General features: G+C 41.2%; 1 protein-coding gene across 2 annotated transcripts in view; it reads right to left on the minus strand.

Moving 5' to 3' along the window:
- The window catches only part of PLEKHM3 (pleckstrin homology domain containing M3), a 137,048-nt gene that overhangs the window by 61,532 nt on the left and 56,188 nt on the right, over window positions 1-19,328 (minus strand). For both annotated transcript variants that reach the window (XM_074829388.1, XM_074829389.1), the window contains one exon: window positions 8,782-8,845. In XM_074829388.1, the coding sequence (XP_074685489.1) occupies window positions 8,782-8,845 (64 nt within the window). The remainder of the gene's footprint in view (window positions 1-8,781; window positions 8,846-19,328) is intronic.

Raw genomic sequence — 19,328 nt, forward strand, 5'->3', positions numbered from 1 at the left:
CTTGTTTATTTAAACTGAAAGTGACTTAAGGGAAGAATGATTTCTTAATATTTGTGTGCATACACACTAGAATCAGTCACTATGCATTACTGTAAAACAAGAACACAGCAGTAACTTCAGAAGAGCCCCATCTTTTGTTGCTACAGCCATGCTATGGGCCACAATCCCAGCTCCCAACAGTGAGGGTGATATACCACCCCATCCTCTCTCTCCTCTTCCCTTTGCAGGTCTCTGGCTGTCCCAAAGGCCTGTTCAGCCTGTGGAACAGGTGGCAGCAGGGTGGACAGGAGTGAGACCAGGGACTCTGTTCATTCACTGCTGACACCAGCGCAAGGTGCTGGCTGACACACATGACACCACTTTGCCATCGCTGGCCTGGACACAGACAAAGCAACATCACACAGCCACACACTGTGCTGTGCTAACTCATCACCCACACAGGGCAAAGAACATCCCGAAAGGAAACCTGGCCATAAACACTGCGAAGAACAAAAAAACCCCACAAAACCAACAACTAAATAAATCAAACTAAAGCAGAAATGAGTGAGAATTTGAATAAACAGAAATCACAAGCTCCCTCTGACTTCTCTGCACCAGGCAGTCCACACTGATGGCAGAGCCATTTGCTGTTCATGGTCCTTCCAAACCAGACCACTCAACATGTTGCACTTATGATTTGGTATTAAAATGATAGTCCACAAATCAGCCACTAACTCTAATAGGCACTGGGAAGAGGAACAAACATGAAACAAGGTCAAGAGCAAACACTGCTAATCTGTGACAAGCACATGCAGGCAGGGGGCAAGGTGAAGACGGAGTTTTACATTGGCTGGGGGAGAGGAACAAACTGGTGACAGTCCAAGTGAATTTATAGCAGGAGGCAGAGAGGATGACAAGGTCCCTCCAAGCCCTCCCCCACTCCTCTCATGGTAAGAAAGAAAAGCCTGAAAGTTTAGCAGGTCTCTCTGGGTGCAAGCTGACACAAGTGAAAAAGAGATGGAATTGTCTCAGTATAAACAACACGCCTGGAAATCACTTGTGCCAGCTCCCTAGCCAGCCCTGCAACAAGACTCCGGCCCCACAACTTCTGCCTTCACACTCATCATGTTTCAATCATCTTTCCTCCTTTCTCCTTCCCCCGAGGTTTCCAGGCAGTTACATGTCAATTTTGTCACACCCTAAATTCTCCTAATCTTGTTGCAGGGATGAATTATAGGTTGCTTTAAGAAACAGGTATTCAAGCAAAGGTTAAAGGCTGTTTTGATCAAACAAGGTTGAAAGAGTACCAGGAATTTGGCTGGTAGAGAACAGAAAGCACTTTTCTTAGCTTAAAACCATACATGATTCTAAATACACACACAAGTAAACACGCATTCAGGCATAGAGTATATATGTGTTGCTTCTCCCCCCCCCCCCTTTTTTTTTTTCCAAGATTCAGCAGGCAATTGCATGCAGAGATATTAACCAACTCTAGATGCCCACTGAGTAAGACATTATTTCATGAGTGACATCACAACATTAGAAACTTTCCTGCCTTGCACAGGACTGGATCAGGGCATTTTAAGGAGGAGTCCTCTGAAGGATTTTAGAACAAGAAAGCAACATACCAAGAAAATGGCTAGGGTAACTCTGAAAAAACTCTTTGAGTACAAAGCCTATTTAAAAAAAAATTCTAGGAACATTTTTCTTCTCTCATCCAAGCAGGTAGTCCTGAGACAGTATTTTGTTTCCTTGGGAAATTTGGTTTCTTGGGATGTTATTTCTTGAGATATGTCCAGCTGCCTCTCCTGAATGGACATTTTGTGTTAAGTACAGCAATGAGGTTAGAGCCCAATCTTTCACACTGCCCTGGTCTCCAATACTGGGCCTTTCATTCCACACAGCAAAAAAAGAACAGAAGAAACCTGCTCAGTACAAAGCACTAGAAAAGGGGTAGCTTATATTGCTACTGCCTCTTCTAGGGGCTGAAAAAATTCAAATATATCTGGAGATCTCAACTCAGAAGCTCCTGCTAAGCCACTGGCACCACTGCTGGGTTGTTTTAAACAGAGTTTCATTCTAAAAAGCCACATTTACACCAAGTGGCCTAGATTACATATTCATATGGAAAAGCACCACATGTATTTAACAAGCCCTGTTGAAAAGTCTGGTTTCAAGCAGCGCAAAACCCAGTTCTGCTATTAAAAATATCTATTAACAGTCTTGCTATATCTCCACACTTTGCCTTCAAGACTTTAGCAGACCTAACGCAGAAGAACTTCTCTTCCTAGCTGCCACTTGCCAAAATGCTCCTGGCCAGCTCTTCCCCCATGAGCCTGGCTGGCTCTGCCATGCTCTCCCCCTGACCACAAGCCATTCTCAATGACAGCAACTCCCTTCCCCAGCAGAGCTGTGGTAAAAAGGAAATGCCAGTAAGATCATTGCCATTACCATTAATTGTAAGCAGAGCTGTCAGCACTTTGGGAAATTATACACACACCTGGAGTATCAGCTAACCTGAAGTTTCCTGTTCTGCTGAAAGGCAGCCGAGCAGCTAGCTCAGTGCTAGCAAACTCCAGGGAGTGACAGAAATGAGTGATAAAGGAGCCACAGCCACAGAAAAGTATACAAGCTGTTTAACTGCTGTTTGCTATCAGATCTTTTAATATTTATGGAAATGTACATTGTGTGTTTTTCCCATCCTTGGACTATTTTCATATTCTTCTGCTATTACAGTTACCACAGTCACACAGGCCCAGTTCATAAAGGAAGGATATAAAGATGGCTATTAGCATTATGGCATTATGGTCCAAGATGCATGCTTACATAGTTCAAGTACAGAATTACCCAAGTGCCTCAAAATCTTCATGTATTTAAATTGCACAACATATTTAAAATAGGTCAGATGGACTACCCCTCCAAAGTGCTGGTTTCCCTCTTTTGAAGTTAATTATGCTTAGGATGTCTATTTTAAACATACACACAGTAAAGTAGGACCTATTTTACCTTAATTCCATTCAAACTGACCTGTCATGTGTCAGAGAAAGCCTGCAGCAGAGCTGGGAAAAAGAGTCCAGATCTCATGTGCCTTAGGATGAGAACTGGACCACTGTACAAATTAACAATGTGTGCACCTCTCACCTCCCCAAACAACCACCTGTTTCTGTCTACCTCCTACCAAATATTTAGGAGCAGGGGCTGTACCTGACACATCAGTTAAAACCTACCACTGTTTTAAACCAGCTTGACGCTGAGGAACATCTTCCAACCTGTGGTCAGCTGAATCCTGGTAACAGTGCGCTTGCAGGACTTGCATCTCTGTCACACATGCTGTGTCAACCCTTGCTGGGGAGGTTGGGGATGTAAATCAATGTTTTCTCTATGGTGCTGAACTCTGAACTGTGGCAGCTATGGCACCTGGCATTTTGCTGCCTTTGCTGAGCACAGTGAACTCCTACAGAAAACTGCGACAGACAAATATTCAGCCATCTCAGCATAGCCAAGCCTGCCAAAAACCTAATTCTCCTTCTCATTTGCCACCTCCTACCCCTCAAGCGAAAAAAAGGGCTTGCCTAAACTTAAAAGGACCTGCTGGTACAGCTACATGGGTAAACCTCTTTGGTAAATAAAAGTTTAAGCTGATACAGCTTATATTTAATCACTGAATGAAACAAATGACAGCAAAAGACTTTCTCATTGATATAACTGAGTTTGCACTAATGTTTTCACAGGTATGGCTATATCCGTTACGAGCTGGGGGTAGGGTGGGGGGTGTTTGTCATGCACGTATCCCAGTAACACTTCTAAAACTAGAGCAAGCCCAAAGTATGTTAGCCAAAACCCAGTTTTGTCAATCAGCATAGCCACATGCACACTACTGGCTTTCACCAGCACTGGTGTGTGGGTTAGATGCCACATCCCATCCTTTTTATGCATGAATAAAAAAGGAACTGCTGGGCAAGGACACCACCACTGATGGGCTTGGATGTCATCAGACTGTATGTTATAAATCTAAGTTGAGCATTTTTCAGGAATTGTATGAGGACTGAGTGATCAGAAAAGAAGTTTTACTTCTGAAAAAAACAGCCAGCAAAGAGGAAAAAAAGTCCACATCTCCTTGCAGTCTTTGCTATTGTTGGGACTCATGACACAACTTGTCTAAATCAACCTAGAGTTTTGCACATGCAAAAATGCATCTCCAATCTCCTCCTCCATCTCAGACTAGGAAAATACAGGGAGAACCCAAATTTGCCAATGGAAAAGGAGGTGTGATAAAAGTACAGTATGGGTTAAAAACCTGGAAAAGTGAACAAGACCTAACAATTTCTTTGTTCTTCTAAGGCTTCTTAATCCTGATCTAACAATTTACTAGGCTCAAATTAGGTGGAACTTATGTTTCACTGAAGTTCATTTTTATTCCCCACAGTTTTGTTAGGGAACCTTATATGCGCAAAATCTTGACCAGAAACATTAAGATTTTCATATTGAGAATATTTCTGTTAGACAACTGTTCACCTAGTCCAAAACCCTATCAGACGTTGTAATCAGTACTATATACGTCAGAGGAAGATGAAATCATTGATGCGTCTGTCAACAGGGAAGACATCTTCCTAATCCCCTCAGTAAATAATATGTCTATTCTGAAACCTTATAATCTCTTTATCTTATGTAGTGTAACTGTGGACATTCTCATTATGGATACTTAATCCTCTCAAAGATGATAAACTTCTGGCCTCAGTAATATTACTGTGGTATTAAGTTCCTTATGCTCACTGTGTGTTCTGCAAAGAAGCATTTCCATTAAGGATTTTTATATGTATCTCATATTCACTGTATGATCTGATCTGTGCTATGTTATTGTGAGAATAGGGCTCTTCTGTTCATCTTTTCTCTCCACTGTTCTTCACATTGTTCGTAGGTTCATCTACAGGTAGATAGTCAGGAAAGTTGATCTGAAGTAAATGGATGTTTTAATTAAATTTTAACGGATTAGTTTATCTACAATGTTAAAATGGATAAATTATACTACATTAAATCCCTGTATGGACATACACATTCAGAATGAAAATGGCCTTAATACAATTTAGCTCACTTTGCTTCCAAAGTAAATGGAGATAAACCAAGTGAAAGCCACTTATATTTTGAGTAACAGTATTTACACAGTGATTCAATGTAATTCAACTCATCATTTTAAATTCCCATATTTTGTCACTTCAATTTTTTTTCCTGAGTGTTCCCATGTAAACAGGTCTTCAAGTCATCATCATTTTTTTAAATCTCCCATCTTGCTCTCTATTTCCATCCTTGACATCCAGTCATTTTTCCCATTACATGGATCCCTTTAATTTTACCATATCTTTTGGGGGTAGCATAACCAGGATGAAATAACTGACAGATTAAGAGTGTTTCTCCGGTAAAGACCATCACTGCAATAATCTTTGTACACTTGTATACGTTGCTGTTTTACATAAAAAACAGGGAAGACATTAGATAACTCTGTGTGGATTAAGCACCTATATTTTGAAGTCGTTGCAATAGTCACTTCAAGTCTTTTACTTTAAAAGCTTCTGTTAATATGGAATCTAGTGTAAGCAGCAAGAAATCGTTTCAGAAAAAAAACGCAAGAGTCCTGTCTGAGTCTGTCTGAATCAATGTTTAACAGTGTAAAAACTGTTAGTCTCACCAAAAGCAGCCCCATAGCCACACAAAATGAATGGATAGCTTTTAACTCCAGCTTGCATGAGCTGTGTCCACATGTCCACAAAACCAGTGATACATCCATTAGTAATGTCAGCAGAGAACAGAGTTCACACCTCCAGCAGGTTTAGGGTGAAGCCACCCTGGTCTGTGGCTGCACCATCAGCAACTATACTGCACATAAACAAGAGTAATCCGTTTTTCCAGTGTACTAGGTCTGTTAAACCCAGCAATTTCAGAAGTGAATACCTGCTTCCTAACAACTGGAGGTCCCCCTCTTTAAAACTTTAATTGATTGGAATAGCCCTGGATAAACTGGCTAATAGAGATGCAGTGGTGTTACAGGTGATGTAGGGCAGATTACTCTCTGGGGAGATGATGCCAGGGACGGTTGGGAAGGAAAGCGAGTGTAGCCAATGAGGCAGAATAGGCAAGGTGTCACACTTTGTGTTTCTGCTTGTTAAATCTGAATGCACCTAATCAGTTATCTCATCTGCTAACACCTCCAAGGACAACAATGACAAGAAGATTCCAAGAATACATAACCCATGGGAATGCCCATAGATTGACTTGCTGTAAATTTTAATGTAGTCCCTGGGGCCCTGGTCTGCAGTGAAACCTTGCTGGGGTACATGTGTGCACTTGTGTTTATTTTAAATAAGCATGCACATACAAATAAAGACCATCAGTTGTTGCATCTTTGGTTAAAGGTCAGGTCTACTCACATCTGCAGTATGAGCATTTGTTAATGAGTAAAGTACTAGCAAAACCACTACCTCACCGGGATTTGGTGAGTTTCCAAAATTAAGGACATTGATTTCAATTTTTTCCACTCTGCTTTTAACCTCACAGTTAAGGTCTTCCCCAGTAGATCCCTGTCCAAATGGATCCAAGAGACAACCATTCCCAGACCATCAGATAGTTCAAGTATGTACTCTGCCACATCCATAAGGTCTAAGCATGGAGCTCTGTTAAGTTTGTAAAGAGATTTAAATTTTATTTAATTTTAGAATAGTATTATACGGTGCTTCATCTACTGGCAAACAGGCATTTCAACTGTTTTGCACCTAAGAACAGACCCTCATACCACATTTTTGAAACTCAGCTGCTTGGTAGGAAATTAGCCATGTTTTCTAGGATCTTTAAAGAGAACTTGGCTAGAAAACAAATCAGAATTGAGCTGGGACTAACCAGGGTAAAGGTTGCTTATATCTGCAGATTACCCCTCTCTGCTTTTCTAATTCACTCACCATGCCTTATCTTTCCATTAATCTTTAATAAACCTTTTAGTTAATTCCCCAAACACACGCAATCTACATGACAGCAGGATACAGTGCAAAAGCAGCCCCTGGATATGAGGAAGTAGGCAGCAGAGGAATCAAAAGGAGAGCAAACTTTTAGGATTAAAAAGCATCCAAACTGTAGGTCAGTAGAAAATGATGAGCAATCTGAAGCAGGGGTAAGGGGCAAACCAAGGAGGAGGCAGGAGCTGTAAGGGTATTAGTGTTTCCCTGACTGTTGGATTAATTTTCTCAATGGGGCCCCCCGCCCCTTTCCACTCTGGTTCCACTTTGACAAAAACAGGCAATCTGATTTCAAACTTGGAGCCTCTGAAATGTAGAAAACCCTCTCCAGGCTGACAACAAGGATATAGCTAGATTAAAAAGTAAATGCAATTTAACCCACCCCAGCAGAAATGGTAATCAAATTATATTGCCTCTAAATATGATAAGTTTGGGTCTGGGGCCCTCGGGGGAAGAGAAGGTGTCTTGCAAACACAAAGAAACATGCTAAAGGGAACTGCTAAATCAATGGATGAATTGTGACTTCTACCCTCCCTCCCTCCCACAGGGTACTTGATAAGCTGCTGATTGCTTCTAAAACATCTACCACCAATGTTAGGAACTGATTAAGCAGCTTACAAAGCACTGGGGGCTAATAGACAGGCCCACCAGGGAGACTGCAGCTCTGGAGTTAAGTAGCTTGCTTTTTCATGGCTTGATTATTAAAGATGAGATAGCAGGACATGCTGAAAAGATGTGGAAACAGTTTTAGACCTCAAATGACTGGCCTTTTTATTTTATATATGGAATCATTTCTACCCTGTGACTTCACCAGCCAACAAAAGCCATGCTTTCCTGCAGTTCTGTAGTCTCCAGCTCTGAGGGGCCTCTGAACCACCTCAACTTAAATGTGTCAACTGAACATCCAGAACTGACTACTATACTCGTTATCCTGCAGAAAAAGCACCACTAGACAAGGGAAACATCAGTGGAAGAAGCTGAAAATAATGTGTTTTACATCTCACTGGCAATGGCACTAGAGTGTGAACACAGACGTGCCCAGGTCAGCTAGCACATCTTACCTCATCACTTCCTCCACTGTGCATCTGAGCACTGCAGTACATTCCCCTTAGATTCCCTATCCTCTCTTTTCAGCTCTTTATGCCAAATTCTTCTTGTTTAATCTGGTACGTAATAAAATTCTGCTGTTCAGGCAGATGTACTTCAAGGTGCTTGCTTAGTTCAATCAATATCAACACAAAGACATGTTTTGCTGGCACATTACCTCTTCTGTGGTCATGTCTATCATAGTAACACTGCATGGCTTAACTGTGTGTGGCAGGCTTGCTAGGTTTTTGTGGGGTTTTTTTTATTTTTTACTTTTTCCCCTCTTGTGGTAATGCCTAGCAGACTTTGTAAATAAGCATATTGCATTAGGGACTGTACAAACTCATAAATTCCTGAGTAACTATTCTTTCAAGCAAATAAATAAATACTACTTGTCACCTGTAGGCTGAGCCTTAGATGAGCCTTCATTGATCACATGAAAAATTTCTTACAGCAAAGTTCTCTGTGCAGACTACAGGTTTTTTTCACAGCCTCTTTCCAGCCCCATTTCAACACTGATGCTCTAGGCTTTCTTGCTCTCATCCCTAACCAATGCCCCTGTTAACCCATTTTTATATTAAACTATAAATCACAGAGATGGCTTGGCAGTAAAGCTATTTATGCTACGATTAGCTAGAAGGGGGAATGCACAATTAGCACTGAAGATGAGAACAGGTTTGATGTGTAAGTAGTAGAATTAGTTGATGAAACTTACCTGCTGAAGGTCTGCAAGAGAATACAGATGGATTTGCTGGAGAAGATACTCTCTGGGAAAGATCCTGGAAAAAAGAAAAATGGATGTGTGTCACGCCTCACACTCAAAGATTTCCTCTCCCCACCAAAAGACTGCAGAACAATGATGGTAGAGAGAGAGCTTGTCAGAAACTGGAATTATGTCACCTCATAAGCACCAGCTACTTTTACAACATTCCTCACGGGCACAATTCCACAGTAAGAATAAATGCTGTACCAGTGTCATTCTCCAACTGTCAGGTAAGCACGTACCATGACATTTACAGCCATTGAAAGCTCATCCTGAGCACAGAAGGTGTTTCTTTAAACAATTAACCCAGTAATAAAAACAAAAAACTCAAACTACACATTAGAAGTATTTCTTATGGTTTTTAGTACAAGATTCCTGGTCTGCTAGAAAGCTGTAAAAGTTAATTTCAGATGTGATTTATAGTTTTGTAACTGAAATAAATATATTGGGAAAAAAGTAATGCGGATACTGTTCTTCCAGCATAAAGTTGATTGATATTAATTCCCTTTTGCATACAGAAATATATGTATTGGTATAGACTTTATAATGACTTCCTTGGGAAAGGCATATCTTCCTTATATAAACCAAGGTTTCAGGCAAGACCATTGATTATCCACTGACAGACCTGTTCAGTAAAGCTAAATTACAGAAACCTGAACAGAGATGTCCTAATTAGAGTGCCTTGCAATAAAATGAAAAACTGACTTAAAGTAACATCACAGAGAAAAATGGACCTTGTAAAGGTAAGTGGATATTAGCAGGAAAAGTTTATGAAAACCTATGTATCTGCCATAAAGATGTCAGGAAGAGAAAAAGTGCATCTAATTAAAATGTCTATCTTCATGTCCACACACAGAGAAACAACCAGCTGACCAGCTTTATTTTCTATCCACAATATAACACCACACTAAGGTATCGTGAGCAGTGGAGAACCACATCGCTCTTGCAAAAAAAGCAGCCAAATAACTCCAGAGGTGCAACTATTTTACACCTCATGTTGCTTAGAGAAGAAATTGTGAACTCAGTTTCTACATTACAATCATGTAGTTTTAAGGCAAGACAGAAACAAAATTCTTGATATTATTAAATGCATGAACAAAGCTCTGACAAAGACTGGTTTGTAATGGTAGAACTGAATGGCAGTGAACAGAAAGACCACTGGACATGTTCAAAAACACAAAGATACTGAAAGGCTGATATGAACTTACATGATCATGATGTGAGAGTAATAAGAAAGTACACAGAAACTCAAAAGAGATTTTAGAAGCTGCGGCAGCATAATTAGCTAAAACACAGATCAGCAGGGATAACAGTATCAACTGCAATCTTTGACAGAACACTTCATCTAAAAAATAATGGAAGCACCTTGGTTCATTCTACTCCATTAGTGATCTTCAACAGCTGTCTTAAACTGATGCTTTCAAAGCTGTCTTAGAGGGACTAGGACTTTTCACTGATGATGAGTGGTATAAAGTCTCATACTCCTTTTGTACTTTAAAAAAAAAAAAAAAATCTAAGCTTTATTGGGGTGGGAGGGGAAGAGTCCTGCAAGCAAGGCACTGACAACTGGGCACTGCCAATCTTAGGGCACTCTTCTGGAGCAGGACCATGCCCTTGCTCCTTCTGATTCACCAAGCATGTCTGCTCTACCCACCTGATTCTCAACTGCAGTCTCACTGGGATACTGTATTTTCCCTTTTCAGTTCTCTAGGCTATACCATCATTTCTATTAGAGGTGAACATGTTTCAGTGCCTCTCTTGCATCACACCTTCATAATATATTTGGCACAATGTCAAAAAACACCAGAAAACAGTCAAAATCCAGATATCAGACAACATATGACACTGGCATTCCTCACTGGCACATAGAAGATTTATTAAACCTGACTGCTAAGGAGTCAACTCTAAACAGCATTTTGAAAACATTAGTATTTTTCAGCTCTGATAGAATTTCTTTCATTAAAATTTCCCCATCATTCTCCCCTGATCACACACAGGCAGACACTAAACAGTGCAGTAGCTTTGCCAGGAACTGTATTATTTGCTGATGCCCTTACAGCACTGCTAAGGAAAATAATTAGCTAATGAAAGATTTCCTTTTTCAGGAAATAGCCTGAATAGCCCATAAGGCAGAAACTGTCAACGACCACTATCGATGACTAACATCATGTTCCCCTGCCTTCAAGGACTGCATTTTATTTCCTGCAAATTCTAACTCCTAATAGAAAGTGTGCAGATGAGAAGCAAACTCATGATCAAGGGACTTCTTTGTCAGGGGGGTCTAAGCCAGCACATGCCCTGGTGACAGTCACTCTCTCCCTGTACTTGTCCCCCTCCCTGAGATATGTTAGTTTGCTGCAGCAGCTCTGCACAGCCAGCATCCAACACTCCTTCTCCCTTACAAATCTATTTCCAGGAAAAGAAGTAGGCACTGCCCTCCCAGTCTTATGCAAGATGCACACACACATGCATATCTGGCACTCGAGTGAGAGGAGTACTTATTTCCATTGCTATGGAAACTGAGGCATTAAAAAACTCTCAGTAAGTAAGGCTGGTCCAGGTTCAGGTTTGCAGTCCTCCTATTTACTCAAAAAATCACAATTTGGCTGTGGTGGGCCAAGAAAAACATCTGAGAAGCCAGAGCTCACGTGTACAACAGCATTTCCAAAATTTCTTATGAAGCAAACAGACCAGTTCCTGTATGGTTCCCAATACACGCGAAGGTGCAAAACACTCCCTCAACACCTGTCCACGTCGCCAAAGGTGAAGAGCACACAGCTCTATGAGTGTGAAACCACTGAAGTCGCCTAAAAGTAGGCACCTCAGTCCCTGATCACTTAAAATATAAAGGATGTGCCCTCACCACACCTGTGGTGAGCTGAGCAGCTGTTTCAAACACACATCTTGCTGTGCTGCACATCTGCAATTAAGATCTCTTCCAGAAAACTTCTATTAGTCCCATTTGAAAAGAAAAACCCAGACTCAACAGCTACCTGAACATAACTTGTGAAGCCACCTCCCAAAAATGCACCTGTTAATTGCCAGTTTTGTCAGCCTCTAGTGGGTCAGGAACAAGAGCGTAAGTCACCAGAATATCATCAAATTCAAAAAACATTTTCAAAAAACCTCATCATAAAATGCAAGCAAATCAGTTGGGGCAGGAAATCCACACAGACCAAGTAGTCCAGTGAGCACGAAAATGAATGACAGCCAGTTTCCAACAGCTTGCTTGTCTGCACAGGTTCTCTGAGCCTAATGAGGTGATGGCTTACATCAAGTCTTTTTCAGTAGGGGGCACACAGGACTAATTCAGAGCCTCTTGCTTCTAGACCAAGACACTTCCTCTCATGTAACTAGTAGGAACGTAATGTCTCTGCCACCTCCATCTCTCTGTCAACTACAGCTGAAATTGGCCAAAGGAAGCCAAAGTCAGTAGAGCATAGCACGTGAGGTGGGGCTCACACAAACACCACACCATTGCATTAGCATCCAGACAAAGCACTACATGGCATCCAAATCAACCTAAAATCACATCCATGTCTAAAAACCTGACACAGACCACAGAGCAGGCTAAGATAACTACACTTTGAAACATTTCACTAGAAAATACGTGCTTACTTTCTGCACGAGATGGAGCTTTGAGCATGCCTGGGTTAAATAAGGCCTTGATCCAAAAAGACCAAAACATGTGCTTGCATTTTATTTTTCCCTTGATATAAAGGTCATTTACAAACACCAAATGGGAAATTTCTGGTAAGTTATTTGAAAGCAAAATAAAAGATGTCAGTTTGTAAAGCTTCTGATTGCTGCGCTGTAGCAAGCTGGATCTTTTTTTTAAAAGTTGGTCAATTAAAAGCATTCAATAAACAGTGTCCTTTCAGTCAAATCTTAACACAGAAAAAAACTGGAGTGAGCTACACAGAGGTCATACGCAAGATGTTAAGACTCATCACAACAAAAACTCAAACCTCTGCTCCTTCAGAATGTGACCTGTGACCCTTGAGAGGGAAGTGGTATCGAGTGCACATCCCACTAAAAGCACCTCCTAAGCTTTCACAGTTTGGAAACTCCCGGACCAGTTTCACCATCGATGCAAAACAGAACAGTTGTGAGTCACAGGATTGCTGTGCTGTAAACCCTGGCTACCAGTCAGAGTTAAGCCTACAATGAACGAACCAAGTTCAATGCTAACCAGCCCTCTAGCTTTGCCAGTTCTGTGAACAATGAAATCCAAAGTCCTATTGGTTAAAGGTCTCTAAATTGCTTTATTGTTACGAGCTAGAAATAAAAGTAATCCAAGCAGGAAAGAAACCCATGATCGGAGACTTCTGGTCCAACTAAAAGAGAAAATTGAGCCTTCTCAGTTTGTGATTATTATTCTTTTTTGTCTGATAGTTTGTAATTTGAAGCATAACCTTCAGGCAATATAGAACCAAAAATTTCATCCGTTCCCTTTCAGATGATCTTATCAGGTGAGTATTTGCACAAACAAAGGTTATCTCCTAGTGTCCTCCTGCAAACAGGAACACTGATAAGACTTTGCTTTTTGCATTTGGACAAAGTGTGTAGTCATGGTGCTTTGTTAGCACTAAGTAATTGCTCTGCATTTAAAGCCTGTTTATCATCAGTTTAGGTAATTTTTCTCCAACGGGTTAAATACCTTGACAGCTCTGCTAAAGCTACAACTAATTAATCTGCCCAAGCCTGACACTATAACCAAACTACAAACGTGATAAGCAGAGCGAGCTCTTCTTTTTACAGCGCAATCAAAAGAAATCAAGTTAGCTGGCAGGTGGGCACAACCAACTCTCTTTTGTACCAAAAAGCCTGTTGAAACCTAGGATGGGAGCGGGGAGGGGAGGGGGAGCTGGCACCACGATTTCATGTGCCAGCTAGGAGTGTCTTGTTTCACCAGGCCTCTGACTCAGGGCCGACGCAGATACACCAGTCTAGCACGCAGCCACACTGAGCCGTCCCCTCCACCCCTCTGCAGGAAGCTGCTACACCCACAGCTGGCACAGCACTCCAGGTACCAAGTCCATGTCCTCAGCCAACACAGTTCATACCCTGGCACTGCAACTTATGCCACCACCAATTTACTTTTAAGCTACTGCACCAGGCTGCAAACTAAAGCAGCTGACAGGCAAGCACATGCTGATTACTGCTGGTCCCATTTTTTTTTCCCCCTAGACAAGGGGCAAGAGGACCTCTGAAGTCCCTGCAGCGTGCACCACCACCAGCTGCACCCTGACCTCACTGACAGGAGCTCAAATTTTTCAGAGTTACGATTTGATTTAAAAAGTACAGACGGATATTGGTGAATGGCCAGTTATCCCAAATACATGTGGCAGGGTAAATAACATCTCTCGCTAGGTTTTCTCTTGCAATTCATTTGACATGGAATCTGTTAATTTCAGGTAGAGAACAGCATCAGAGGTGAAGGGAAAAGGTAAGATTTTTTTCCAGTGTTGCTAATTCTTGCAGTTTTATTCAGGCTTTTGACTTTGTATTTCCTGGGAAATCTCAGCTCCTGGAAGTATTTTGGGAGAGGAGAACCCCGACTTTCCAGCCAAAAAAAGTTACTCAGGGAAGTGGGGCCCTGGGAAACCTGGTGATTTGAAAGTCAAGAGGTAATAATAAATTAATTAATTTAAAATAAAACAAAACACTGTTTATTTATTTATTTATTGTGGTATTATACCAGATCAATGATTTTTTTCTAATTCTATGTATTTGGCTAAAAAGTGTTTGTGAACCATTTTGCATTTGTGAGGTATGAACACTCTTCTGGTTATGTTCTGGGAGCAGCCATTCCTAAATATCTTCAGCCCACACTAAGTGCTAGATTTATTAGCAAGCATGTCCAGGTAAGGTATTGTTTCATGTTGTTATGAAATTCCCCATGAGCATCCCTATGTTAAAACAGTTACTCTTATCATCCATCAGCAATCCTGAACCAGTATATAAACTTTCAACTAAAATGCAGTACACTAACTCTCGCTCCTCTGTGGCTACTTGAGCAAGGTTATGGTAACATTGTGAAAGACAAGAATCACTACAGATCAAACTCAGAAATCAAGTACTGCTGTTACTAAAAGCAGGATACACAGAATTAGAGGCACACAGTTTCATTTTGAAACTAAAATAGCTTCGATCCCCTAACTAACTTGAAGAATAAGAAAATGCTCTCTGTTCTTGTCAGGCACTTTTGAATCCTTGCAGTTTGCTGCTGGAAGTTTGGATATAAAAACACAGGGATAAAAATGACACAAGTCATATTTACCACAATAGCCACATCTGATAGGAACTTCTTTTTAAATCATTATGTTTTTAGTCTCAAAAGGTGAATGGAAACTACCATTTTGAAAGCTGTCTATTATTACTGATCTACGTGACAAGGAGATGCAGGTGTGCATCCCTAGACTGGAAAATGCTAACATGAACTGAAAGACCCATCTGTTCTCTGGAAAACATCATATATATGCTGGCATGCTCCTCAGCTGGATGCTTACGATGGTAGAGCACTGGCTTGTGCTTTTAACCTTCCCTTGGCTTGAACAGAGAGCAGTACTGCCTCCACCCTGGCCACTCTGGTGCTCCAGATCTGTTTGTTACCCCTCACTGAAACAAAAACTCAAAGTTCACCTTAACTCCATCCCCTACAGTTTTAGCCAAATGCTTTTTCAGATGTTAATTTGTAGGGACCCTGCATGCACAGTTACTTCTTCAAAAAGACACAAGAGTTGAAGTAAACAGCTGGTCTGTAAGAGTCCCATCAACAGGCATGCTTTATTTCAGCTACTGCAATGACTACATGCATGCAGGATCTATATAAAACAACAAATGGCTCATACATCCTTCTCTGCATCTATTTTCTCACCTTTCCTCCCTTTGAGGTGTTTTTTGGTCTTAACACTGGATCCTCTCAGGATATCCAGATATCCACTTTGAATGAGTTTCTCTCTTGCTCTCTTTCCAATCACCCCTGCAACAAATTTTCTTCTTATGCAGGTCTTGCTGTTAACTCAGAACCCTGAGTGCTATGAAACCACATCCTTCTGTTCCTTCCCTGCTCAAACTTTATTTTTGCAGTCTATTGCTTTCACAAGTTGTGTCTTTCTTCTGCTTTGGGATTTTCCACTCTCCAAATGGCCTACCCATTGTGAAGAAAATGGAGAAAACAGTCGTCTTTGACAGTGTGGACATGACTTAATGACCTTCTGTTGTCCTTGATCTGAAAGATGACATAGCCCCAGCTTCACATACGTGAGGTATTTGGTGGTATAGTGATTGCATAAGATCAATCAAGATTCCTGTGATGTGTTTAGACAGGTTCCCCAATTGCCACACAAATATTTTGAAAGTAATCTACTCCTGTGTCAGAAGTGATGTGTCTAAGGCCTCACTGTAAGAAGTGACAGGACTCTATTGTTCAGCATAACTGAACTTGGGCTTGTTTCACATCATGCTGACAGACCGGCAGGCTCAGCCAAGACCATCTCCAGCACTGGAGGTGTACCTTTAACCGCCTGCTGCAACAGCAAGCTCTAATTTGGTCTTCCTGTAAGATGCTAAGTAACACATCCAGCACTGGAGTTTTGCTAGGGTAAAGCTGATGTATTGCTGTTCTGGAGCTGATAGACAAATAGTATCTGACAGATATGAGTAATGAGGGAAATTTTTCCATAGAGTTTCTCACTACCGTTCAGAAGATTTACTTAAAGAGCAAGGGCACTGCAACGAGCACTGCATACGGGAATGTGCTGCAGAACATTTACCTTGTGTCAATGCCATCTGCCTAAAATATCTGGGCTAGCAACACCCGAACTGCAAGTTTACATGTATAGCTGAGAGAGCAGAGAGCCCAGAGCTCGCTCCAAGGTTGACCTGGGTTAGCCTACCCTACAGTAGACATGAAGGTGCCTGAAGACTTCCCAAAAAAGTCATTCTGACAGTTCCTTGACCTGAAGAGACTTCAGCCATGACAAGAACAGAGGAAAAGAGGCTGTGGCACACAGACACACTGTTAGTGTGTCTTATGTCTAGAGATAAAAGGAGAAAAACAAAACCGGAATAAAATTTGCATCATTCAGCATAGCTTCACAGAATAACCTCATTATTTAATGGACTTGGGAAATTCTTGCTCTTTCCCAGCTATCAATTTATTGACTCCCTCTTGTTTACCTGTGCCATTCATTCATCATTCCTCATCCCACAATCTGCAGGTGGTGGTGGGATCTGTACAGCTCCACTTGCACTAATTCTGTGTTGTCTCTAGGTTTCGCTCTTGTACATTTCTGCCTGAATAGCATCCACACAAGCAAGGCAACCAAAACAAGCGAGAACTTGTTGGGTAAAGACATTTGAGGCAAATTATGTCTGTTGCAATACTGAAGTGACAGCCACAGCAAACTAGGCATAACAACATCCCTTGTAAAACAGGGAGTTCAGCAACAGGCTCAGAGTCTCAGCTGGCTAATCTCAGAGGAACGCTGCTGATGTGCACCGGTGGAGGGCCTTATTCCTCCTCCCAGCCAAGTCCAAGTTCCTTTATTTTTTTCCCTTGCAAATATAAAAAGAGCTTAGAAGCCAGTGGAGCAAGAGGTGAGAACAAGTCATTATAACTGATGAAGACCACTTTTATTGTGAGCCTTCTAGCTACTTTCAAGATTTCTTCTGCTTCTTTTCCTTTCTTCCTTTCTTTCTTCCTTTCTTTCTACTTAGTCACTTGCTTCTTCAAAGTTCACGGTGTGGTTCAGCCCTGAGTTCTCTGCTAGATGCCAAGTTTCAAAGTTCCCGAAGTACCTATCTATGCACACCAAGCATTATAAATAACATTTCCACATTTAAGCCAACTGGATCCTGAGCTAACCTGGTTTATAGCCATCTGGAATTCTTCAGAAAAAGTGACTTGTAAGCACTGTAAACAGTTTTGTCTTCCCAGAGGACACCAAGAGTTTCCAACTTCATTGTCATCTTCATTTTATAACGTGGGTTCAAGAGCAAGGTATAGATTTAAAGATGATAATGCAAATAGTATTAATAAAAGAAACCTCAGAGTGATCTGCTTTTCCCTAATAAGGCAGGCTCTATCAGTGTCCCAAAGGCAGCAAGGTGCCAATACAATTAATCAGTCTGTTTTTAGTTCTCCCTAGACAGCAATAGTAACAGTTGTTTCAGTCTGTTTATACGGGTCTGACAGGTCTTCAAGATGCTGTGTTCACTTTCTTGTGATTAATAGTCATTCACATACTAAGGTGAAGACCAAGCAGAAAAAGAATGTCTTTAGAGCAGGACAGATAACTGGATTCTCTCCCCCAGTCTTTCATTTCTAACTAGGAAACAGTACTAAATTTAGGAGTGCTGTCTCACCATATTGTTTAAACTCCTCCTTTTCTTGCAACTTACTCATGTGATGAGCCAAAGGGAAATTTAAATCACATATTTTCTCTGTTTACTTTTCAGCTGTGCTCTATAAAGCCATCACATTGATAGTGAATGTCTGCACACTGTGATATAACATGCAGAAAGCAAAGCCATTGGAACCAGTTTTGAGCAAGGAGTAACTCCTCCTGGGAAAAGAATTCTTGCTTTCCATCTCTGCAAACCAGTTAGGGGAGATCTGAGGGACTAAATGAGCACCAAACCCACCCCAACAGAGACTTCAGAGACCAAGAAGGAGCTGGACTATAAGGTGTGTTTTGTACATTACTTCAGTGGCTTTTACAGCACTTTTAACAAGTTCTATCAAACTGAAGATGCTTACTTGGTACAAAAGCAAACCCTTCTTGGGCTGGGGTCCTCCCCTGCACCACAGAGAGCTTTAATTGGAGACAGTGTGAAGGAACCCGTAGATAAGAATTTAGAGTATTTCCCAGTTTCATTTTGATACAGGGAGTTTTTTCTTTCCTCCCCGCCCAAAGAAAAGACCATGCACACATTTCTGTGCTAATTTTTGTCCATTCTCTCTTCTCTCCAATTCCTCAGCACTTGTCATCTCTCCTTTTTGGAGGCAGGTTTTGGGGCTCCCCCTTTGTCCTGGTTTCTTCATTAACTGTTAATTTCCTAAGATCCCTTCCCTCTTTGAATCTCCTCCTTCTGGCTATCCCTCAGCCCTTTGTGTCTAGTCCATTGATTTCTCTGCTTAGGCCTCCTGTAATCTCTCTTCTTTCACTCTCTTACCCAAGTCCATTCAATCTCATGCCTCCTCCTGTCTATTTTAACCAGGGCATTCTTTTCTTCAGCATTAATCAGAAAGCATAATTTCCTTTCTGACATTTTTTCTGAACGATAGCCTTCACAAATCTTGTTCTCCTTTCAGGTTTACTGCAGTTGAAGAGGATGGCACAGGAAAGTTACTATAACTGAATAGCAAAACAGTTCTGCAAGGTAATACCATCTTCTAGAATAAAAGAAGAATCATTCTAATTTTTAAAATGTTGTAAGCTGCCCTATCAAATAATAGGAATTGATCAGTAAGGCACAAACACATATTAACA

The sequence above is a fragment of the Strix aluco genome, chromosome 6 (assembly GCF_031877795.1).
Source record: "Strix aluco isolate bStrAlu1 chromosome 6, bStrAlu1.hap1, whole genome shotgun sequence".
Classification (NCBI taxonomy): Eukaryota; Metazoa; Chordata; class Aves; order Strigiformes; family Strigidae; genus Strix; species Strix aluco.